This window comes from Dromiciops gliroides, chromosome 2 (assembly GCF_019393635.1).
Source record: "Dromiciops gliroides isolate mDroGli1 chromosome 2, mDroGli1.pri, whole genome shotgun sequence".
NCBI lineage: Eukaryota > Metazoa > Chordata > Mammalia > Microbiotheria > Microbiotheriidae > Dromiciops > Dromiciops gliroides.
In genome coordinates this window covers 111,497,776-111,523,342 of record NC_057862.1, presented here as the reverse complement: position 1 = coordinate 111,523,342, position 25,567 = coordinate 111,497,776, and the positions used below count along the sequence as shown (strand labels likewise).

Here is a 25,567-nt window from a genome sequence, read left to right as displayed (position 1 = left end):
AAAAATTACATAGTTGCTGCCCTCAAGAAGCTTAGTGTAATATAGCCAAGATGGCAGAGTAGCAAGAAGCAGTGCAGCTGAGCTCCCATCCACAGCTCCTCCAAACTGATCTAGGAAATGTATCAAACCACATTTTGCTGGGGAAATCCAGAAAAAGACACAGTGAGTCCTTCCTCCATTCCAGATTGGCATAGGGAGGCCGAGAGGTCTGTTGACATTGGGGACTGGGTTGGGGCAAGAGCAGAGAATTTGAAAAATATTTCAGAAGGAAAAGGATATAGGCTTACAGTCAAGAATAACATACCTAGAAAAACTGGGGAGAAAGTGGATCTTTAATGAAAAAGAGGATTTCCAAACATTTTTTCTGATAAAAGTATTTTTTTTCCAGTTACATATAAAAATAGTTCTCAACATTTGTTTATACAAGCTTTCCAGTTTCAGATTTTTCTCCCTCCCTCCTCCCTCCCCTAGACAGGTAATCTGATATAGGTGTGTGTGTATATATATATATATATATATATATATATATATATATATATATATATATATATATAACATTAAACATATTTCTGCATTAGTCATGTTATAAGAGAAGAATCAGAGCGATGAGGAAAAACCTCAAAATAGAAAAACAACAGCACCAAAAGCAAAAGAAATAGTATGGTTCAATCAGCATCTCTACTCCACAGTTCTTTTTTTAATTTCTAGATTTAGAGATCCCCTTCCATCATGGGTCCCCTGGAACTCTTCTGTACCATTGCATTGGTGAGAAGAATCTAGTACATCACAGTAGATCAACACACAATTTTGATGATACTGTGTATAATGTTCTTCTGGTTCTTCTCATCTCACTTATCATCAGTTCATGCAAGTCCTTCCAGGTTTCTCTGAACTCCTCTTGCTCATTATTTCTTACAGCACAATAAAATTTCATTACATTCATATACCACAACTTGTTCAGCCATTCCCCAACTGATGGGCAACCCCTCAATTTCCAATTCCTTGCCACCACAAAAAGAGCAGCTATAAATATTTTTGTACATGTGGGTCCCCTTCCCTTTTTTATGATCTCTTTGGGGAAAAGACCCAAAAGTGGTATTACTGGGTCAAAGGGTATGCACAGCTTTATACCCCTTTGGGCATAATTCCAGATTACTCTCCAGAATGGCTGGATCAGTTCAGAGCTCCACCAACAATGCATTAGTGTTCCAATTTTTCCACAGCTTCTCCAACATTTATTATTTTCCTTTTTTGTCATATAGCCAATCTGATAGGTATTAGGTGGTACTTCAGAGTTGTTTTAATTTGCATTTAATTTGCATTTCTCTAATCAATAGTGATTTAGAGCATTTTTTTATATGGGAATAGATAGCTTTGATTTCTTCATCAGAAAACTGCCTGTTCATATCCTTTGACCATTTCTCAATCGGGGAATGACTTGGATTCTTATAAATTTCATTTAGTTCCCTATATATTTTAGAAATGAGACCTTTATCAGAAGTACTGGCCATAAAAATTGTTTCCCAGCTTTTTGCATCCCTTCTAATTTTGGATGCATTGCTTCTGTTTGTACAAAAACTTTTAAATTTAATGTAATCAAAATCATCCATTTTGCATTTCATAATATTCTCTATCTCTTGTTTGGTCATAAACTGTTCTCCTTTCCAAAGAGCTGAAAGGTAGACCATTCCTTCCTCTCCTAATTTACCTACGGTATCACCTCTTATGTCTAAATCATGTATCCATTTTGACCTTATTTTAGTATAAAATGTAAGATGTTGGTCTACGCCTAATTTCTGCCATACTATCTTCCAGTTTTCCCAGCAGTTTTTGTCAAATACTGAATTCCTATCCCAGAAGCTGGAGTCTTTGGGTTTATCATTGCATTACTAATGTCATTTGCTACTGTGTCTCCTGTGCCTAGTCTATTCCATTGATCCTCCACTCTATTTCTTAGCCAGTACCAGATAGTTTTGATGACTGCCGCTTTATAGTAAAGCTCCAGATTTGGTAAAGCTAACCCACCTTCCTGTGCATTTTTTTTTCATTATTTCCCTTGATATTCTTGACTTTTTGTTTTTCCAGATGAATTTTGTTATTATTTTTTCTAGCTCTATAAAATAATTTTTAGGTAGTCTGATTGGTATGGTGCTGAATAGGTAAATTAATTTAGGTAGAATTGTCATTTTTACTATATTAGTTCTGCCTATCCATGAGCAATTGATATCTCAAACATTCTTGATAAAAGAATAGAGCTCAGTAGAAACTTTGAAGTTCAAGGACAGGCATGAAAAGTACAAAAAAAGGTAAACCTGGATGAACAGTGATGATTAACTAAACAAGGATAAACTGCTTATATTCTAATATAGGGAGATGATATGTGTGATGATCCCTTTGAATACTCATTATCATGGATCATAAAGGGAATCCATTTAGACAAGCCCTGGGAGTAGTTCTGTTATGTCTTGACGATATCCCCCTCCTCTCCCAAGTGTGTAAAATCTTAAAAAAAAATTTTTTTCAAACTTGCCTTTATAGGTTTTCTAAAAATATTTTTTTATTTTTAACATTAATATTTAAACAATTCTTGAGTCCCATATTCTTTCCCTCAAATCCCTTCTCCAACCATTGAGAGGACAAGCAAGATAATATCAATTATACATGTGAAATCGTGTAAAAATATTTTTACATTAGCCATATTACACAAAAAAAGCAAGAAAAATAAACTGAAAAAAATTATGCTTCAATTTGCACTCAGAATTCATTAGTTCTCTCTCTGGAGGTGGATAAGACTTTTTCATCATGCGTCTTTTGGAGTTTGTCTTGATCATAGTAGCTTAGACTTTCACAGTTGATCATAGTGGCAATATTGCTGTTACTTTGTATGATGATACCCTGGTTCTGCTCACTCCACTGTGCATCAATTCAGTAGTTCTTCCCAGGTTTTTCTGAAACCATCCCCCTTATCGTTTCTCAACTAAATGTAAAAACAACGTTACAAAAGAAGCTTACTATCTACTATGGAAAATATAATATGTCTCCAAATTAGTTTTATACAAAGTCAGGTATGATGGGAGCAAAAGAACCAGACAACGGATTGTAAAAACATTTAAGCTTTAGTCTTATTTGACTTCTAGTTTCATAGTACCAGCTATCTATTGGGCATTTTCTTTTTTTAATTTTTTAATTTTTTATAGTATTTATTTTTTTCCAATCAGATGTAAAGACAATTTTAAACATTCATTTTTTAAAAATGAGTGCTAAATTTTCTCCCTTCCTCCACTTCCTCCCCACCCAAGACAGTAACAATTTGATATAGGTTATAAATGTGTAATCATGTAAAACATATTTCCATATTAGTCATGTTGTAAAAGAAGAAATAGAACAAAAGGAAAAGACACAAAAAAAAAGTGAAAATAATATGCTTTGATCTACATTCACACTCTATCAGTTCTCTGGATGTGAATAGCATTTTTCATCATGAGTCCTTTGGAATTTTCTTGAATTGTTGTATTGCTGAGAAAAGCTAAGTCATTCATAGTTGATCATTGAACAACATTGCTGTTACTGTGTAAAATGTTCTTCTGGTTCTACTTACTTCACTTAGTATCAGTTCACATAAGTCCAGATTTTTCTGAAATCCGCCTGCTCATCATTTTTTATAGCACAATAGTATTCCAGTGCATTCATATACCCCAACTTGTTCATTTGAGCATTCCTCAATTGATTTCTCAATTTCCAGTTCTTTGCTACTACAAAAAGAGCTGGCATAATATTTTTGTACATGTAGATCCTTTTCCTTTTTTTATGATCTCTTTGGGATATAGAGCTAGTAGTGGTATTGTTGGACCAAAGAGTATACACAGTTTGATTGCCCTTTGGGCATAGTTCCAAATTAACTCTCCAGAATAGTTGGATCAGTTCACAGCTCCACCAAAAATGCATTAGTGTCCCAATTTTCCCACATCCTCTCCAACATTTCTCTTTTTTTCCTGTTTATTAGACATTTTCAAATGAGACTTTTCCTAGGCATATCAAAAGCAATTTGTCCAAAACAGAACAACTTATTCCTTCCTCCTCATATCCATTCCCTTCTGAATTTCCCTGTTTCTATCAAGAATACCACCTTCCTAGTATCAGTTATCATCTCTGAGGTGGGACTGCTTACATTTTCTCATCCCACATAGCCATTCAGTTGCTAGTTCGTGCTCAATTTACTTCTACAGCATCTCACACCCATCCCCTTTTCTTCACTCAAAAGGCTACCACCATAGTTTAGTTCCTTATCATTTGTCACTTGCACTCTTGTAATAACTTTGTAATAACCTCCTAATTGCTCTCCTTGTCTCAGTTCTCTCCTTTATCTACCCAGCTGCCCAAGTGATCTTCTTAAAGCATAGGTCTGACCATGTTACCTCCCTATTTGATAATCTCCAGTGACCTCCTATTGCCTCTAGGAAAAAAATATATGAAATCCTGGCATTTAAAGCCCTTCACAGTCTAGTTCCAAACTAACTTTCTTGCCTTATTATATGCCCCTTCATTTTATGGTATTTTCACAGCTCTATTCCATCTCCTATCTCCATGTCTTTATACACTTTCTACCATGCTTGGAATATTCTCTGAGCTTATCTCCTTTACCTTATAGAAGAAATGAAGCAAAAGACTTCAGACTCTTTACCTTTAATCCACTACTAGTTTAATTTTATCATGTCACTTCTCAGCTCAAAAAATTTCAGTGACTGTTTCCTACTGTTTTGAGTCTCAACCCTTCTCTGACTTTCAAGGTTATCCGTAGCATGTATTTATTATTGTAGCCAATTTCTTCACTGTCTAAATAGTTATCTTTGCTGTTTCTGTTACTTCAGCCATTACTGATATGTCGCTTCAAAATTCCTGTACTACCAATAATTTAACTCTTAACTATATATTACCTTGCATTATTTGTTTTTGTTTCACGTGTATTATTCTTGCCCCTTCCCCCAAATAAATGGTAAGGTCTTTGAATGCAAGAATCAAATCCTGACATTCTAGTTCATAGTGGGTATATAGTAGGTAATAAACAAATATTTGTTGATTGAATTGTTTCTAGATAAAAATAGCTTGCTATTAGTAATCTTTCCAAAACCTCATAAGTTATCATTATCATACATATTATCAAATGTTAATAATCCTGGGATTCCAGGGAGCTTATTTTCTGAGATGACAAACCTTACATTTATATGATGCCTTACATCTTTCAAGACATTTGAAAATGTGTCTTATTTTATCCTCATAACAACCTGGTGAGGTGTCATCCGTGAAAAAAGTGAGAATCTGTAAGAGAGAATCATTGAATTTGTATAGGTGGACTCTAGATACATTCTGTGGTTTGTTAAGTAGTTCTCCTGGCCTAAATTTTACAGGTGATAATAGTGAAAATATTCTAGCCCATGGCTTCAGGATACATAAACTCTAAATGCATCGATTTTTAAAAAATTGTTGATTATGTAGCTTCTATTACTTCTAGATGTTGATCAGCAGGAGGCTGCTGAGGTTTTTTTATTCAGCTTTCCCATAGTGAAGACTAAATAAAATCAACTCTTGACCCTCAGGACTCTAAGAAGAGTGAAGAGGATTTGTGACATCTACTTCAGTCAAGATGGGAGGGAATGGTTGAGATGTGATCTCTTTGTAAATTAATTTTTGCAGTTGAACCTGATGGGCACTAACTAGCATTCCCATTAAAGCACCTGAGGCTATCTTTTCTCTGATTACCAAAGGTGAGAGAATATATGTTCTTGAATTTTTAAAACACAGTGCCAAATTTCAGAACCTCTTAGGAGACAACTTTTGTTGAAAAATTTCATAATAGAAGTCTTGGTTTGGTTTTGAAAAGCAAAGTTGGTTGAAATTAAGATGGTGGCAAAATGTCTTGACTTGTGAAGTAGGAATCCATTTAGTAATTCATATTTGAATTTTAAAATGCTAGATTCTTTACTATAGTATTTTCATTTTATCTTCATTTCATTTATATTCTACTTCAGAGAAAAACTTAGTAAATATACTAATTTTGGTTTTCGTTTTGGTAGCTTTTGGTACTGCATGTGTAAGGTACTTGGATTGTAGGTATAAACATAAGTATTCCTTCAGGTGGTACAAATCACAACCAGTCCATGACTTCTCACCATCTGCAAGTCCTATCCATTGTCCTTCCATAATTTTCCATAGTTGTACAATATAGTGGGAACCTTCCTCTGAGTCTCTTGATGTTTTTTGGTTATCAGTGGTAGCACCTTTGCTTTCATTACATTATTTACCTAGCTTCATTTCCAGTCATCCATTTATTTGATAAGAAATGCCTGTCTTGCAAAATTTTTCATTGCCAATATGCTATAGCCTGCTGACATCCTGTAAATGCAGTTCCTCATTGCATCTCACCTTTGAGTGATATATACATCTATAATTCTTTAGAGACTCTAGTATCCATGCTTCACAGAAATTTAGCACTACTAGAAGAATATTATTATTAAAAAGACAGGTCCTTAGATAAAGCACCAGCCCAGGATTCAGGAGGACCTGAGTTAAAATCCTGCCTCAGACACTTGACACTTACTAGCTGTGTGACTCTGGGCAAGTCACTTAATCCTCATCCTCCCAACCCCCCACCTGTGGCCTCCCCCCTTCAAAAAAAACCAACCTAGGTTTTTATTTCAGAAAGAAGCATAGGTCCTTAAGAGCATATAAAGTTTGTCAAATATAAGCTGCCTAGGTCTCCTCCTTTTCAGTTTTGGATTCCAATTCATTGCCTATCTTTAGTGTCTGCCCAAGAGACAAATATTGATAAATCAGTTCTATGGAATGCCCATGAATAGCATGTATGCATTCTTCATTGACTTGTGTTTTTTTCCCCTTGTTTGAATACTTAAACTGAATGATTTGAGTGACCATGGATCTCATTTAGGAAACTTTACAGTGTTTCAGGACTTAGTGAAGTCAGTACAATGTTATCCAAAAACAGAAACATTTGGATAACTTTGTATATGGTATGACTCTTGCTAAGTCACTTAACCTCTGTGCTTCAGTTTCTTCATCTGTAAAATAATGGGGTTTGGACTCAATGGTCTGTAAGGTCCTTTCTAGCTCTAAACCTGTGATCCGAGGGAAATTCTTTTTTCACTTGAACTTTGCACTGTATATTCTTCATGACAATGACAAACATTCTCAATGAGCATAAATCTCTATGTTTTTTATCTCACTTGATATTAATTATAAGGCTATTTTTGTTACATCTTTTAAAGAATCTTGTATTATTTAACAATCCTGAGTGCATTTAAAATTAGTATGGGAGATACTCGGTTGGAAATATCTTTAAGTGGGTATTATGTTCTATTGAATTAAGTGCTTTTAAAAAAAATTATCAATGAACTATAACTATAGAGATCTTGTATTCCCTCATCTTTTCAATCAGTTGTGTGACTGTAAAAATAGTCTGCTATATATGAATTCTGTAGAATTTAATTTGCAAAAGTCTGCTTGTATGCCTCCAAAACCTTCATCATGGATACCCTTAATACAAATGTAGATTGTTCTTGTAAAGATTTTGTAGAATCGAGAAAGTAGGTACATAGTTTAGAAATTATTGATGTCTTTTCTGTCTCCTTTTATGGTAGCAAAATATTTTGCTTTTCCCAAGCCTTTGGTGTCCACCCCTCTGATATCTTGAGAAACTATACCATAGCACCTCCACAGTATCTCAAAGTATCCATTTCTTCCTTTAAACTAATCAAAACACTACCTTCCCTCCTTCGAGCCGTCATCACCTCTTAACAGAACAGTTGTGATAGTTTAATGGGTCCACCTGTTTCCAAGTTCTCCTCTTTCCAGTCCAGTAATAATAATGCTAATAGCTAGTATTTGTATGCTATCTGTCAAGTAGTTGCTATTAGAAGAGAAAACTGAGACTGCCAGAGGTCAGTGACTTGTCCAGGGCAGGTGACTTCCTAACTCCCTGTCTAACACTCTATATAATATTCCACCTAACTCTCTCTAAATCAGAGGTGTCAAACTGTTGAAGTCCCTCAATATTCTGTAGTGTGGCCCAGCCAGATTAAAATATAATTGGAAAATATTTAACAAAATAAATAAAAATAGAATAAAACCCAGATAATGTTTATTTGTGGTTTTCTAAGTCGGTATTCTTCCTGCAGGAATCTATTTCTATTTCAATTTGACACCACTGCTCTAAATCCCATCTACCCCACAACTACCAAAAGTCTTTGTAAAGAACAGGACTGTGGCATTCTTGTATTCAAGAATCTTCTGTATTGCCTCTACGATAGAACATAAATTCCTTCCCTTGGTATTTAAAGCTATTAACATTAGGCTCCAGCCTACTTTTCCAAGTGTTTTCCCCATTCCTCCTTTTTATATATTTTCATGTTCCTGTCGTACTGCCCTACATTTTGGTCCTTGAACTCACTGTCCCACTTCCTGTTTCCATGCCTTTGTATAGGCTGTTCTCCATATCTGGAGTGCTTCCCTCTTTCTTCTCCAATCCATCTTTAACATACCTACCAAAGTAATTTTCCTTAAGCTCACATCTGACCATGCCCATTCCCCTGTCCAACAAACTTTGCTGCCTCTAGGATAAAATAGAAACTCCTCTGTTTCACAGCTTGACCTCGGCCTATCTTCTCAGCTTCATTATATATCCCTCCTCTTTCTGTACTTGATAGTGCAGTCAAACTGGTCTTCTCTCTGTGTGCCTTCCACGTGGTACTCCATCTTCCATCTCTGGGCTTTTGTACTCCCTACCTGCTTTGATTTCTTAGAACTAGTTTCCTTCAAGGCTCAATTCAAGCTCTACCTTCTACATTACTCTATTCCCTCACTCCCCTCAAATTATCTTGTATCAATTTTGTATAGACCTATAAATGTACATATTATCTCGCCTTGCAAGATTGTACAGTCTTTGAGAAGAACCATTGTTTTTATTTTTGTCTTTGTATTTCTGGAGCCTAACAGAGAACTAGGCACTTAATAAATGCTTGTTTATTAACTAACATAAAAATCCATATTTATAAAACAAACAGATAAATAAATTAGTGTTTATTTGTATCACAGAAGAATCTCACTTTAAAAACTTATTCACTAAAAGATTCTTTTAAAAATATACTTCCTAGTACATTTAAGATTCTCTTTTGTTATTATTTTTATTCATATCTTTTTATAAGGATAGGAGCTGTTATAGAGCTGTTATTTCGTTGGTATAGGGAATTCCTGGGTAAGAAAACTTTTTTTTAAATTAACAATTTAACATTCTTTTTTTAATTTTTGAATTCCAAATTCTCTCCTTCCCTCCTCCTTCCCATTGAGAAGGCAAGCAATTTTATATAGGTTTTATATATATATATATATATATATATATATATATATATATATATATATATATATATGTAGTCATGCAAAACATTTACATGTTAGTCATGTTGTCGAAGAAAATAGACCAAAAACCCCCAAGAAAAATAAAATAAAGAAAAACATGCTCCAATCTGCATTCAGACTCTATCATTCCTTTCTCTGGAGGTGGATAGCAGTTTTCATCCTAAGTCTTTCAGAATTGTCTTGGATCATTGCATTGCCTAGAAGAGCTAAGTCATTCACAGTCGATCATCATACAATATTGCTGTTACTGTATACAGTGTTCTCCTAGTTTTGCTCATTTCACTTTGCATCAGTTGATGTAAGTCTTAACAGGTTTAAGACAATTTCTTCTACTACTATTGTGCAATTGATAACAGTTTTAGATAGTTGAATAAGGGCACAGAGAAATAAAGTGACTTGTTCAAGGTCACGTAGACAGTATATGTCAGAGGCAAACTTTATCCCAAGTCATCTGGCTTCAAAGCTGTCTCTTTATCCACAGTCTTTTTTATATCAACTTAATTTATGAAAATATCCCTCATTCTAACCTCAACAGTTATCCTTTGTAACAAAGAATAGAGAGAAAAAAACATTTCACAAAACCAACCAAGCATCCAACACATTAACTCTGTAATAGTATGTGTATTATTCTAAATCTATAGTCCTCCTTTGCCTCTCTCCCTACCTCTGTTTCCTCTGCAAAGGACAGGACAGTCTACAAAAATTAACTTACAAAAATTTAATTTTAATATATTTTAATACCTTTAAAGCAACTACCTATAGATCTAGTAAGTATATAAATGTTGAAGGGGTACTTCAGGATAAAAAAGTGACTAAATTTGGTAGAATTAAGAAAGGTTTTTTTGTAAAGAGATATAATAAATTTAGATTGGCAGAGAAAGAAGATGAAAATTATTTTAAGCTTCAAGCATGGGGAATTGTGTGCACAAGAGTACATAGGCCTCAAAAAACAAGTCATGCGGGGCAGCTAGGTGGCGCAATGGATAAAGCACGGGCCCTGAATTCAGGAGTACCTGAGTTCAAATCTGACCTCAGACACTTGACACTAGCTGTGTGACCCTGGGCAAGTCACTTAACCCCCCATAGCCCCGCAAAAACAAACAAACCAAAAAAAAAAAAAAAACAAGTAATGCACACCAGTAAATGATAAGTCAATTAGCTTACTGGAGTAGAGGGTCCGAGTATGAGATGTATAAAAAAATGTGATCGAATTTAGAGGTTGGTGGGGGTGGCCAAAGATTTGGGATTTCATAGAATAGATAATACCGAGTCACTGTAAATTACCTTGGGAGCAGGGGCTAATTTTCTTTTCTTTTCTTTTCTTTTCTTTTCTTTTTTTTTTTTTTTTGGTGAGGCAATTGGGGTTAAGTGACTTGCCCAGGGTCACACAGCTAGTAAGTGTCAAGCACCTGAGGCCAGATTTGAACTCAGGTCCTCCTGAATCCAGGGCCGGTGTTCTATCCACTACGCCACCTAGCTGCCCCTAATTTTCTTTTTTAATAGATTTTGTTGATTTTTTAAATATCACCTACATTACCTCTGTGTCCCTTCCCCCCCCCCCCCCCGCCCCAACATGCTGTCCTTTATAACAGGCTTTTTTAAAAAAGAAAGAAGAAAAAACTTCAGCAAAAACCAATCAACACATCAAAAAATCTGCTGTTGAATCATCATAAATTCTTATACAGGAGAGTGACATAACGAAAAGGTACTTGAGGAAGATTATTCTAGCCAAATGAGATTTCCAAACACTCAAGAGTTCAGTCTAACAATCCATGTGGGAAAAACCAAAAGGATGAACTATTGTTCTGACTTTGGTTTGCACTTGGGTGGACAGCCCCTGACCTCTCATCCATCAGTGCATATATGTTGGACAGACACTGCATGTGGACAGTGGTCTGCACCCAGAATTTAATTAAAAGGAAGAAAGTGGGCTGAATTACATTTGGTAAATTTGACTATCTTCATTTACTCCAGACTTCTCTCTGAAACAAAAATGTAACAGTTAACCCCACTGTTGCAAGTGCTTTGATCTCCAAAGAATTAAAGTTGTGGCTTACCTACAGGGCAGTGAAAAAACTATGGTGGATGTCAGTAGGCTGTAGCACAGGATTTTAATATAGAAGTGAAAGAAACTGTAAGGGCCATCTATTTCAACCTCCTCATTTTACATTTGCGGAAATGAGCAGCCAAAGGGTCACAGGTAGAAAATAGAAGAGCCAATATTCAAACTCAAATCCTCCAGCAATCTTTCTGATATACCAAGCTGCCTTTAACCCAGAAGTTACATGCAAAATGTGGCATACAAGATGTCAGAGAAATGTAAGACCGGAAAAAGAGACTGTAGTGTGCCCTTTTGGATAGACAGCTGGCATCAGAATAAGGAAGAACTGAGCTTAAGTCTGCATCAAACACATACTAGCCGTTTGACTTTTTTTCTTAACTTCTCAGTGCCCCTAGGAAACTCTCCAAGACAAGCAAACTACAGGGAAGATGCTTATGTATGTGTACTGATAAAGAAAGACCACATCAGCCATCTTAGTACAATGATGACCCCTTCCTCATGCTATCTCCAGTCCATTACTGCAAAAGCATAAGGGCTAACACATGGATAGTCCATATGCTGCACTGGTACCCTTAGAATGATAAACAAAAATATGGAAAGGTTTTTAACCTTTTTTGTGTCATGAATCTCTTTGGCAGTCTGATGATGCCTATGAAATCAAATAATATAAACATAGAGGAAACTTATTATATTGAAATTTATCAAATTTTTAAGTTCACAGACTTTAGTTTAAAAATACCTAACCTCAAGGGGCAGCTAGGTGGCGTAGTGGATAAAGCGCTGGCCCTGGATTCAGGAGGACCTGCGTTCAAATCCGCTCTCAGACACTTGACACTCACTAGCTGTGTGACCCTGGGCAAGTCACTTAACCCCCATTGCCTCCCCCCCGCAAAAACAACAACAACAACAACAACAAAAAAAAAACCCAACCCTGACCTAGAAGAAGGCTTCTATAACCTGTTAAGTGTATATCCTCTGTGGAGTATTCATGGGAGGACATGGATTAGAGTTATAAAGAGGATGAGAAGGTATGAATGGGTTCACTGTTGGAAGGAGTATCCACATGTAGGAAATTATAGATCCTGTGATGGAATTCTGGCTATTACGTATAGGGTAGATTGAGTGAGGAAGGATTAGAGGCAAGGGAATCAACTAATAGTTCAGGGATTAAGATGGCTATTGTCTGATAGATATTTTGTTATTCCTTAAAGTGTGGGGTCTAAACATTACTTTCCAGGAATTGATGCAGCATATTGTAATGGAAATATTGCAAAGCAGTATACCTGAATTTTAATCCATATTTCATTACTTACTAACTTTGTGACCTTGGGAAAAGTCATTTAAGTTCTCCTTACCTCAGTTGTTTCATCCACAAAATGAAGATAGTACCACCTTGCCAGTTTTGAGATTTATTATTCTGTAATTGTGAAGAGAAATCTACAGAATTCTCATCAGTTCTTAAGTGTCTCTTTTCTTCCTACATATAAGTCTATTTTAGATGGTGTGGGTCATATATATTAAATTTCATTTTCTAATTTTAATAATATTAGTTTAATATAATAGTAAATATAGTAATAATAGTCTAATGTAAACCTACAGTTTACAAAGCTTTTGTTTAAAATTAAAAATGCTAAGCTCATCATCCTTTTAAATTTTTGAAAATTCCAAATATCATTTAGCATTATTTATAACTGTTTTTTTTTAAGAATTCTTTCATGTTTCATACACTTGATGACCAGGTGTTTAGCTTTTATTCTAATCAAACATAATTAAATAATAGCAAGGCATTAAGGTTGTCTTCTGAACAAAGATATTCTCTTTTTAAATATACGTTGTGGTAAACTGTAGAAATAAATGAAGCATGTTAGATATCACAGTAAAGGATTTAATATTTATAAACCTCTAAGGCAATAATAACATTAGCATAGTGAAAAGTTTTCCAAGTTTTCCAAGTTTTCCTGGACCATTTGATACTGAGAATACTCTGATATGTCTACTATTATTTTACCCTTTTTTAAGTTAGGTTTTAAATACTAGGAATAGCTCTGTGGGGGCTTTTTGTTGTTGTTGTTTTTCCTTCTGTTTTAGTTGTTTTGGCCCCTTTTGTGTTTTTGATCCATCTGGAAAGATGAAGAGGCAGCTGCTATGGTAACGATGCATTTTGGTTAATGAATAGCAGAGTAACTAAACACATAAAACACATGCAAACTGTCACGGAGTTAGTTACTGTCACTGCCCCCAAGGTTGTTGTTATACTTTCTTGCCTTTTTAAAAATTCTCCCTGCCCTCTAAAAAGCCTAACTTTACTGAAGTGTTTTGTTTTCTGGCTTTCCTAATGTTAAAATGCTGCCATGGACCATTTCCCTTTTCTGCTTACTTTGTAGAATTGTTCACCCCATGGTACATTAGAGGTGGCTGGCTATACATAGAGAAAGAGGGTTGATTAATTGGACAAAGACATAATTTTCCTTTGAGTAAATACATAGACAGTGATACAAAAAAATTGATTAAATATTTGATTTTTTTGATTAGGCCATCTTTTGTTATCATCTCTCCCTCTCCATCATCCTTCCCTCCCTCTCTGCTTCAGTTTCTTCCTCCCTTGATCCCTTCTTCCTCCCTTCCTTCTTTCTTTCCTTCCTTTGCTATTAATGACCTTTCTGACTTTCTCTTGGGGGGTGGACCGATTAGTAGTATGTGTTTCTTGAAGATGTTTCTGTCCTGAAGGCCAGCTGTAACTGTATTGACACAATTCAGCAATGCCTTTAAAGTTCCTGTAATCTGTGCCATCCTGTCTCATACTGTCCCATCTCATAGTTGTCCTCTCTCTGCAGTGCTCTATGCCCAGGTCTCTGTGGCTGGGCTGCTCCAGCCTGGCGGACAGCATGCCTTCGCTGCGATGCCTGTATAACCCAGGGACTGGCGCACTCACAGCTTTCCAGGTACTTTCTCTGTCTCTGTGGGGGGAAATGGGGGGGATGTACAGGGGTGTGAGTGTGCCTCTCTCTTCTTTCACACTCTTTACTGACCTTCATTTTATTCTTCTTCATATCTTAGGTATTTTTTCATGTCATTTGATATGCTTCTTTAATGATTTTTTCATGTAGATCCAGATTTATGCAGTCTAAAACATTTTCATTCCATTGATTGAATATGATTGATTTGCCAAAATTGACATTGACTTGGCTATTGGTTCTCAGATCTATTATATGTAAAATATTGAACTTTAAGAAGTAGCTTCAGCAAATAACTTCAATGTATAATGTTTTCTCTGGACCTACATTAAGCCAATTTACATAAGTCATCAATTAATTACATGCAATTGACTAAATAGCCAATGTGTTTTTCTTATGACCATTGGGGGTATATTGAGCCTTCTGGTTACTAGTACTATGCTTTCCTGTTTAAGACCACCTGTTACTTTAGTTACTGGTTGCAAGGCCTAGAAGTCCATGAATATGATATTAAACTTAAAATAATCTAGGTGGACTAATAGTGGTCTTAATGGATCTTAAAGAGAAAATTCCTTTTAGTTTTCCTCAGAATTAGGCCAATGCCAGGTTGCTGTGAGAGAAAGTTGAAGAGTGAGAGTAGAGAAAGAGATAGATAGTTTAGTTTTAATTTGATAGCTAACATTTAAAGTGTGTGTGTGCACGTGTGTGTATGTGTGTAGGGGCATTTGAATGACATTCTTGGCAAATAAAACTGTAATCTGTACACTCTGATTTTGGAGAAGGATTTTTAATCATCATTTGGTTGTAATATATAATACAGTAATTGTTAACATCTTGCCCATCTATGGCATGATTGATCTTAAAGAACTTTCAATATAAGATAGTGATATAACATATCTAAATTCCAAATAAAGTGAGGGAATCAATATTCTGAATGATAGATTTTGCTTGGTTATGTTGCCTAAGTACTAATAATAGTTGCTCCTTAATGGTGTTATTTTACTAATGAAAATTTTGCAAGGTTCTGTTTGTTTTTATAATTTAATGTTGAAATAAATCTCTTTTGCTAATACTAGCATTTTTTATTGTTGTTGTAGTTCTGGGCTTGTGATTTCACTGAGGTAGGGAGCTCCTGGTGTGGAAACCCTCAAATATCAGTGTAGCAATTACTCTGCAGGTGATTATCTTAAAGAAGTTGCCTGCAGCACTGAGAATTGAGTACCAAATACTGTCAGAGGCAGAGTTTCCTATGGCCATGGCCAGTCTTCTATTAACTGTGCTAAGCATTCTTTCAGTATTAAACTTAGCTAGTTTTATAAATGATAGCAAGAATTTAAACTTTAACTCTATATAGACTGATAATCATGAGGTGTTCTTTACTTAAAATGTTTTGAGCACAGAATAATATGCCTTTATTTGTATAGCACATTACAGATGTCAAAGTATTTTAACATGCATGATTTTATTTTCATCGTAATTGAATAGGTATTGTTATTCTTGTTTTATAAATGTAGAAACTGAGCCACAGAGAGGTTAAATGACTTGCCCAAGGACACATAACTAGTTGATGACTGAGCTGGGCTCAGAACTCTACTCTAAACAAATTACCTTTGGTATGGAACACCATGAATATTTAACTTACATGGCAACCTAGACAATACTTTTTAGTTTTCCTGATAAATTGACCTGTGTGCATCACATGTGGCCTATACTTGGTGGGTTGTTTTTTTTAATTAATGTATGCTTACCTATTCTTTTCCTTTCAGATAGCTCCCATTTTAGGAAATGTGGCCTATAGTTGGACCTATATGGTCCTTTTATATCCCCATAGTGTCTGGCTTAATGCTACACACATGGGGCAGTTAGGTAGTGCAGTAGATAAAGCACCAGCTCTGGATTCAGGAGGACCTGAGTTCAAATCCAGTATCAGACACTTGACACTTACTAACTGTGTGACCCTGGGCAAGTCATTTAACCTTCATTGCCCTGCCAAAAAAAAGGGGGGGGGCAAGGAAAGAAGGAAGGAAGGAAGGTAGGTCTAGAGCCTTTGCTGGCAAGTTTGAAGAATGAACCATCTCTCCTCCACATTCAAGGAAGACTTCATAAGAAGTCTTTTTGAAGGGAACAGGGTACTTATTCCTTGAGTTATATAGCAAGAGACAGAATCCCTTAAGCAAAATGGGACTTGGGATGACTTTTCTTGTTTCTGATCTGATAAAATTGCAGCCTGTGTATAGTGTCTTATACATAGTGAGTATTTAATAAAAAGTATTAATTTGATTCATCTCCTGTGTGTGTGTGTGTGTGTGTGTGTGTGTGTGTGTGTGTGTGTGTGTGTGTGAGAAGCAATTGGGGTTAAGTGACTTGCCCAGAGTCATACAGCTAGTAAGTGTTAAGTGTCTAAGGTTGAATTTGAACTCAGGTCCTCCTGAATCGAGGGCCAGTGCTCTATCCATTGTGCCACCTAGCTGCCTCTGATTCATCTCCTTTCAATAAATGCTATTTACTTTCATGTTGGATGATATTTTTTCATAAAATTTTAGAGAACTCTTCATATCACCGATGTCGTCTTCTTTTGGCAATGATGAATTATAATTGGGAGAAATGGAAAAATATGTCTGAAATAATAATTTGTACTTTAAAATATATAATATAGACATTCAAGGCTAGTGTTTAAAAGTTTCATAGTAGAAATTTTTGGGGAGACCATTTAATCATTGTCAGATTGTCTGGGTGTGTGTGTGTGTGTGTGTGTGTCCAGAAACCCAGACAGGAATGACAAAATCAGTATGTTAAGTTGGGTTAATTGTGAACTAATGACATTTTAGTGAAAATTCTGAAAAATAACCTGAAGATTATATGGTTGGGTCCAATTTAGGCATGCTTTCATTTTCTCTTTTATGAAAAAATATGATGTCCGTGGCTTAGTTATTGTTTCAAATTGTATTTCGTCTCCCCAGCAAATGATGGCAATTTTATCATATAGAGTATTAGATAGGAGTTAAGCATTAGAAAGTAAGCAGCTGGAAGTAGTGGAACAGCTGAGGAATTAAAAAGAAAAAATCTTTTTTCCGTGGAAGATGAAATTCCTAGGAATTTGATTGTAACACTAAAGATATAAATAGATAGAATATTTTAGGTAGCATGAAGTAGCAGTAAACTTGAGTAGAATCTTGGACTATGGGAAACATTTGCTGCCTTTGAATTAGCTTCAGTCATAGGACAGAATTGTGAGGGGAGGGATGAATTTAGGAGAGGCAGCCTATTTTAAAATGCTGGCAGCTAGACACAGTATTGCTAAGCATGAAGTGAAATGTTAAAATAGCAGTGGCGTGAAAATTCAGCATTATTATATTTGAGATCAAGAAACAAGAACATAAAAATACCAAAAATCAATTTTGGAATTTTTCTTCTTTGGGAATAGATTAGTGACAGGTTATTAAAGTAAGATTCAAATTCTCTTACACTATTATAGTGAAAATTATTTTGACAAAAAGATTTCCCTCAAGCATAGGTTAATAATAAATAATGCAACAGACTTTCAAGGCAACAACAACAACTACAACAACAACAACTCCAGTCCCATGAAATTTGTTGCAATTTGACCTGTATTTGTAGTCCAAAGACCCTGTGGCCAAATATTGACTTAGAAAACCACATATTAACGTTATCTACATCCTCCTGTATTTTTATCTTGTTGAATATTTCTCAATTATGGGGTTTTGTTTTGTTTTGTTTTTTGGTGTGAGGCAATTGGGGTTAAGTGACTTGCCCAGGGTCACACAGCTAGTGTCAAGTGTCTGAGGTCACATTTGAACTCAGGTCCTCCTGACTCCAAGGCTAGTGCTCTATCCACTGTACCACTTAGCTGCCCCTTCCCATTTGCTTTTTTTGGTTGTTTGTTTGGTTTTGTTTTTTTTGGTTGTTTGTTTTTAGAGGCAATTGGGGTTAAGTGACTTGCCCAGGGTCACACAGCTAGCAAGTGTTAAGTGTCTGAGGTCAGATTTGAACTCAGGTACTCCTGACTCCAGGGCCGGTGCTCTATCCACTGCGTCGCCCAGCTGCCCTTACCCATTTGCTTTTTAATAAATTAAGCAACCAAATTATATCAGCTTTAGTTAAAAAACAACAACAGTTGATTCCTTCATTCCTTAATACTTATATGTATTTGCTGCATAATATTGTATCCTGCAACTGAAAATTATTCTGATTGTTATCTGATATTGAGTCTAAAAGAACATCTTATTCTTGATTTGTGATCTTGGATTTCATGATTTCTTTGAGGTTAGATCCCCAGGAGTGTTGTGAGAGTTGGGAGGGGCAGAGGCTGGGTAACTGAAGACATGGAAAGAGCCCTCTTCCTTTGGCATTAGAAGACCCAGGATACAGTCCTGTCTGCCTCCAGCCTTGGAGCTCTGTGACACTGGACAAGTCAAGCAACCTCTCTGAGCTTTAGCTTCCTATTCAGCAAAGTGGAGGTGATCATGTCTGCCCTTGCTATTTTGCAAGAATGTTGGGAGGATAAAATGAGAATAACGTATTATATGTTTTATAACTATAAAACTTCATTATGTCAAGGATAATTTTGCCAGTACTTTCTCTACTGAAGCAGATCAAAATTTCTCTGAGCCATAGCAGATGCTCATTATGAACTCATGTGGCCAAAAAATTCATCACCTATTGGCCACAAGTGGTGATGTCTGGTCTCTTTGACCTTAGCTGGGTTAGTCCCTTGCACTGCAGATTTACAGTCTGTAACTGGACTCATACTTGCTGTCAGTCAGTCAATAAACATTTATTAAGTGACTACCATGTGTCAAGCACTGTGCTGAATGCTGAGGATACAAAGAAAGGCAAAAAACAGTTTCTCCTCTCAAGGAGTTCACAAACTAATGGGGGAAAACAACAGATAAGAAGAAACTAGAAAGTGTTGTAGGGAGAGAAAGAGCGGAAGGGTACCTAGCATAGGGGCATGATGAGGTCCTGCAGCCAGGTGAGGAGAAATGATCAAATAGCTGCCTTATATTCCTTCCTTAATGGAGGGTCTGAGAGGAGCTCTCCTGTCTCAACCCTCTACCCTTTACAATCTAAGGGAGGGAAGAGCCCCAGAGGCAGGAGGTACTGAGGAGGTGTGAATTTCAAAGTTGGTGTGATGAGTTTTTGGAGACAGTGATATGGTCCAGGAGAGCAGACAGGTAGGAAATGATAAAAGTGATTGCCTTGGGCTCCCCTCTTAAGTAGAGGATCTGAGAGAAGCTTTCCCATGTTCACCCTCACTACTTCCAATCAGGGAGATGGGAGAGGGGCTGTCTTCAGGACTCAACAGAATTTACATTTGACTCATAGAGCCTTTAAGAATGGATGATCCAAGGGGGCAGCTAGGTGGCACAGTGGATAAAGCACCGGCCCTGGATTCAGGAGTACCTGAGTTCAAATCCAGCCTCAGACACTTGACTTACTAGCTGTGTGACCTGGGCAAGTCACTTAACCCCAATTTCCTCACTAAAAAAAAAAAGAATGGATGATCCTTTCACCTGGACTATTGCAGTAGCCTTCTGGTAGCTTTCCCTAAGAATAATAATAATGATAATAACTAATATTTACATAGGACCTACTATGTACCAAACACTGTGCTAAGCACTTTACAAATATTATCTTATTTGATCCTCACAAAAAACCCTGGGAAGCAGGTGCTATTATTAATCCCCAGTTGAGGAAACTGAGGCAGACTGGGGTTTAAATAGCCTGCCCAGGGTCATACAGCAGCTATATGTGTCTGAGGTGGATTTGAACTCTGGTCTTCTAATTCTAGGCCCAGTGCTTTATCTACTTTGCCCCATATCTGTCTCTCTCTACTCCAATCCTTCCTCCACTCAGCTGCCCAAGTGAGTTTCCTAGAGCATAGGTCTGACCATGTCACCTCTCAGTAAAATCCGCTGGTTCTCTATGACCTTCAGGGCCAACTATAACATCCTGTGAGGCTTTTAAAGCCCTTCACAACCTGACATCTTCCTCCCTTTCTAGTTTTCTTATACTTGACTCCCTTCCACACACTCTCCTGCCTTACTGTAATGTATGAGGTGTTCAGGAGGACTAGCATCTCTAGGGTGAGGGCTCGCTGAGCCCTTTGGGGGCTGTTCATCCATCTTTGGTTTCTACCTGATTGACCCAACTCTCACATGTGGCTCCACGAAGTTGTAGCATGGACAGTGGCTACACCCTGGTAAACCGAGAGGCCCCAAGCCTGTCAATGAGTTAGGGGGTGTCTATCCCAAGCATGTGAAGACCCCTGGCAGAATGGGCACATGAGAACAAGATTAGAACTGGTCAGGCAGGGAAGACACCATGGTCATCCACTGTATCCTGAGCCAGTGCCAGTCATCTTGGCTTTTGTCCTGCCACTGGACTTCGATGACTCTGGAAGAAAGTGAGACTGATGACTTTGTGTAACTCCACCTCATTTAAATCCAATTTGTACACAAGTCAAGACATCTCTCCGTAATGCCATTAGTCCCCTTCAAAAATGAAGAACAGGGCAGCTAGATGGCAAAATGGATAAAGCACCGGCCCTGGATTCAGGAGGACCTGAGTTCAAATTCAGCCTCAGACACTTGACACTTACTAGCCCTGTGACCCTGGGCAAGTCACTTCACCCTCATTGCCCCACCCCACCCCCCAAAAAAGGACAAACAACAACAAGCATCTTACTGCACTGCCTTCTTTCTTGTTAATCTCTGAGGATGCTCCATATTCTGAGTCACCTGCCTTTTCACTGTCCCTATATCTGGAATGTTCTCCCTACTCACTTCTACCTCCTGGTTTCCTTAGCTTCCTTCTATACTCAGCTCCATTTTGCTTTCTGCAAGAGGCCTTTTTCAGAACCCTCAACCCTACTAGAACCTTTCTTCTGAAATTACTTCCCATTTATACTGTCGCATGTCTTGTATGTACATTGATATGTTGTGTTGATATGATTGACTTTACAGAACTGTTTTGAGAATTAAATGAGGTAATATATGTTTAAGCAGCATGTACATTTAAAAACCCATGAATATCAACTATGTATAGTTTTATAGTTAAAAATATGACATTATGAGATGTCTATAGTGTTTTGCCCTGAGATGCCACAGAGGTCAGTACAGGAACCCAAATGATTCAGGTTGAGAATGAGCAGAGGTGACTTCCCCCTCCCCCACCTAAAAGCAAAGTAGGGTGAAGATTCCAGCTCTGGAACAGTCCCAATTAAGGAACTAACACTAGAGAGAGAAGTAAAAACAGAAACAAAACAAAACAAAAAAACAACAAAGAACCATAGGCCCATTGATGCCCCCAAAAGAAAGGGAGATAACTCCATAACAACTCAAAGGAAAAAATGGATTTTCCACAAGAACTACATTAGTACCCAGAAAAAATTAAGGAAGAGATACAAAATAAAATGTAAAATTCTGGAGAAAAGGATTGGAAGGAGAATAAATATCCTAGAAGAGAAAGTGATAAACCTTACCGAAGTACTGGACCCCCTGAAAACTAGAATAGGCCAAACAGAAATCAGTGACTCTATGAAACAGCAAAAGGTAAAGTGTTTTGTGTAAGGAACATCAGTAAAGCTAGTTTGGCTTTGCTATAGAACATGTGAAAAAGAGTTACATCATTAGTGTGGAAAGGTAATTTGAGACCAGGTTTTGAAGGTTTAAATTGCCAAACAGAAAAATTTGTATTTTATTTTGGAAACAATAGGAGGCTATCAGAATTTACTTAGTAGGGAGATAAGAATGACATAGTTAGACCTACCTTTAAGGAAAATCACTTTGATAGCTGTGTGGAGGATGGATTGGAAAGGAGAAAGGTTTGTGGCCCACCAACTAGAAAGCTATTTCTATTTCTTACCTATTTCAGGTAAGAGATACTGAGGGCTTGTTTAAAGGTAGTAGCTGTGGGAATGGAGAGAAGGGTGATAAGGACACATACTATAAAGTAGAAAGAAACAGTAATACATAGTGATAGACTATAAGTTCCTTTGAGAGTAGGGATCTTTTCATTTTTAAAAAATTTTTATCCCCAAGCACCTGGCACATAGTAGGTACTTTTTGTTGTTCAGTTGTTTTTCGGTCATGTACAATTTTTCTTGACCCCAATGCGGATTGTCTTGGCAAAGATACTAGAGTGGTTTGCCATTTCCTTCCCCAGCTCATTTTACAGATGAGGAAACATACAAACAGGGTTAAGTGACTTGCACAGGATCACACAGCTAAGTAACTGCCTGAAGCCAGATTTGAACTCAGGAAGATGAGTTTTCCTGACACTCCAAGCTTCCCAATCTACTTAATAAATGCTTATTGGTTGGTTAATGATTGAATGTTGAGGGTGAAATATTGTTGTTTGTCCTTCATTCTTTTTTCTTTCTTTTTTTTTTTTTTTTTTTTGGTGAGGCAGTTGGGGTTAAGTGACTTGCCCAGGGTTACACAGCTAGTAAGTATAAAGTGTCTGAGGTCATATTTGAACTCAGGTCCTCCTGAATCCAGGGCCAGTGTTCCATCTACTGCGCCACCTAGCTGCCCCTGTCCTTCATTCTTTTTTTTTTTTTTTTTAGTGAGGCAATTGGGGTTAAGTGACTTGCCCAGGGTCACACAGCTAATAAGTGTTAAGTGTCTGAGGCCAGATTTGAACTCAGGTACTCCTAACTCCAGGGCCGGTGCTCTATCCACTGCGCCACCTAGCTGCCACCCCGTCCTTCATTCTTGAAGAAGACCATGACATCAAGGTGATGTCACCACTTGCACTGAATTGGATTTAAGTGAGGGAGGGCTGTGCAAGGTCACCAACCTCACTCTCTCCTCCAGAGCCATCTGAGTGGCAAGATAGATATCAGGACCACTGGAGAGGGCCCCTGATGTTTAAGGCAATTGAGGTTAAGTGACTTGCCCAGGATCACACAGCTAATGTCTGAGATGAGGTCCTCCTGACTCCAAGGCCAGTGTTTTATTCACTGTACCACTTAGCTGCCCAAGGGTGAGAGAAAGAGGGGTCAAAGATGACTTCAAAATTTTGTTTCTAGGTGTCCGAAGAAATAGAAAATGATGGAAAAAGTAAAGTCAGGCAGCAAAATAGGTTTTAGGGAGAATATGATGAGTTTATTTTGGACATGTTAAATTTGAATTGTCAAAATGGCATTCCCTTTTGCCTCCTCCGATTATCATCATCATCATCATCATTTTTGCACAGGATATTTTTATAATAATAAACATTTTAATGTAAAGTTTTGAGTTCCAAATTCTATCCTTCCTTCCCTCCCTCCCTTACCCCCTCCCTGAGGTGGTAAACAATTAGATTATAGGTTATACATGTGCAATTATGTAAGACATTATCATATTGGTCATTTATATAAGAAAATTTGAATAAAAGAAAAAATGAAAATAGCCTGCTTCAGTCTGTGTTCCATTAATATCAGTTCTTGCTTTGGAGGTGGATCATATGCTTCATCATTAGTCTTTTGGGATTGTCTTGGATCATTGTATTGATGAGAATAGTAGTCATTTACAGTTCTCTATGGAACAGTATTGGTGTCACTGTGCACGATGATCTCCTGGTTCTGCTCACTTCACTGTACATCAGTTCATATAAGGCTTTCCAGGCCTTTCTGACATCATCCTATTTCTTATGGCACAATAATATCCCATCACAATCATATACCACAGTTTGTTTAGCCATTCCCCAGTTGGTGGGTATTCCTTTGATTTCCAATTTTTAGCCATCCCAAAAAAAAGCTGCTATAAATATTTTTGTACAAATAAGTCTTTTTTTTTCCTCTTTTTTTTGGGGGGGGGATGTCTTTATATCAAAGCTATCCATGATATTGCTAGATCAAACAGTATGCACGGTTTTATAGCTCTTTTAGCATAGTTCCAAATTGCTCTACAGAATGGTTGGATCTGTTCACAATTTCACCAATAGTGGATTAGCATCCCAGTTTTCCCATACCTCCTCCAACATCCAATATTTTCCCTTTTTGTTATATTTGCCACTCTTATAGGTGTGAGGTAATACCTCAGAGTTGGTTTAATTTGCATTTTTTGATCAGAAGTGATTTAGAGCATTTTTTTTCATATGGCATTAGATAGCTTTGATTTCTTCATCTGAAAACTCTTCATATCCTTTGACCATTTCCTCAATTGGGGAATGACTTTCATTTTTATAAATTTGCCTCAGTTCTCTTTATATTTGAAAAATGAAGGCTTAACAGAGATACTTGTTTCAAAAATTCTTTCCTAATTTTCTGCATTCCTTATAATTGTGGTTACATTAGTTTTCTTTGTGCAAAAGCTTTTAAAATTTATATACTCAAAATTACCCTAAAGGATAATTTAAGGCTGACCATCTTTCTCCCCTGCTCTGTAACCTCCATTGGCTCCCTATTGCCTCTAGAGTCAAATACTAACAGGTTTTTGTCATTTACAGCCATTTACAATTTGGCTTTCCAATCTTATCATATATGATATTGCCCCCCTTCATGCACTCTACATCCCAGTCAAACTTGACTTCTTTCTGTTCCTTCCACATGATATTTCATTTCCTGTTTCCAGCTCCTTTTACAGGATGCAGAATCCCCATGTCTACAATACACTCAGTCCTTCATCTCCCCCTCTTAGAATCTTTAATTTCCTTCACATCTCAGGTAAAGCATCACCTTATATAGTGCCTTCCCGCCCTCCACCCCTATCACTTTGCATTTATTTTGCTTTAAATAAATTTTCTTCAGTGAACAAAAACCTAATTTTGTATTTTTTGGTACAAATCTTGCATCTACTTATGGGTATTCCCTATATCAATGGAATCATAGCCCCAGACCTTATCTTTGGGTATATGTCTCTCTTAAGAGAATGTAACTTCTTTTTTTTTTTTAATTTTTTAAAAAAATTTTTTAGTGAGGCAATTGGGGTTAAGTGACTTGCCCAGGGTCACACAGCTAGTAAGTATTAAGTGTTTGAGGCTGGATTTGAACCCAGGTACTCCTGACTCCAGGGCCGGTGCTCTATCCATTGCGCCACCTAGCTGCCCCTGAGAATGTAACTTCTATGACGTTAGAAACTTTTTCATTTTTTGTATTCCTAGTACAAAGCTTAACACT

At 36.9% G+C, this 25,567-nt stretch overlaps 1 protein-coding gene across 1 annotated transcript in view; it reads left to right on the top strand.

Annotated features, from left to right (window-relative positions):
* BTRC (beta-transducin repeat containing E3 ubiquitin protein ligase) overlaps positions 1-25,567 on the top strand; it is a 195,187-nt gene that overhangs the window by 56,708 nt on the left and 112,912 nt on the right. The window contains 1 exon segment of the mRNA XM_043983934.1: positions 14,323-14,430. Within this exon segment, the coding sequence (XP_043839869.1) occupies positions 14,323-14,430 (108 nt within the window).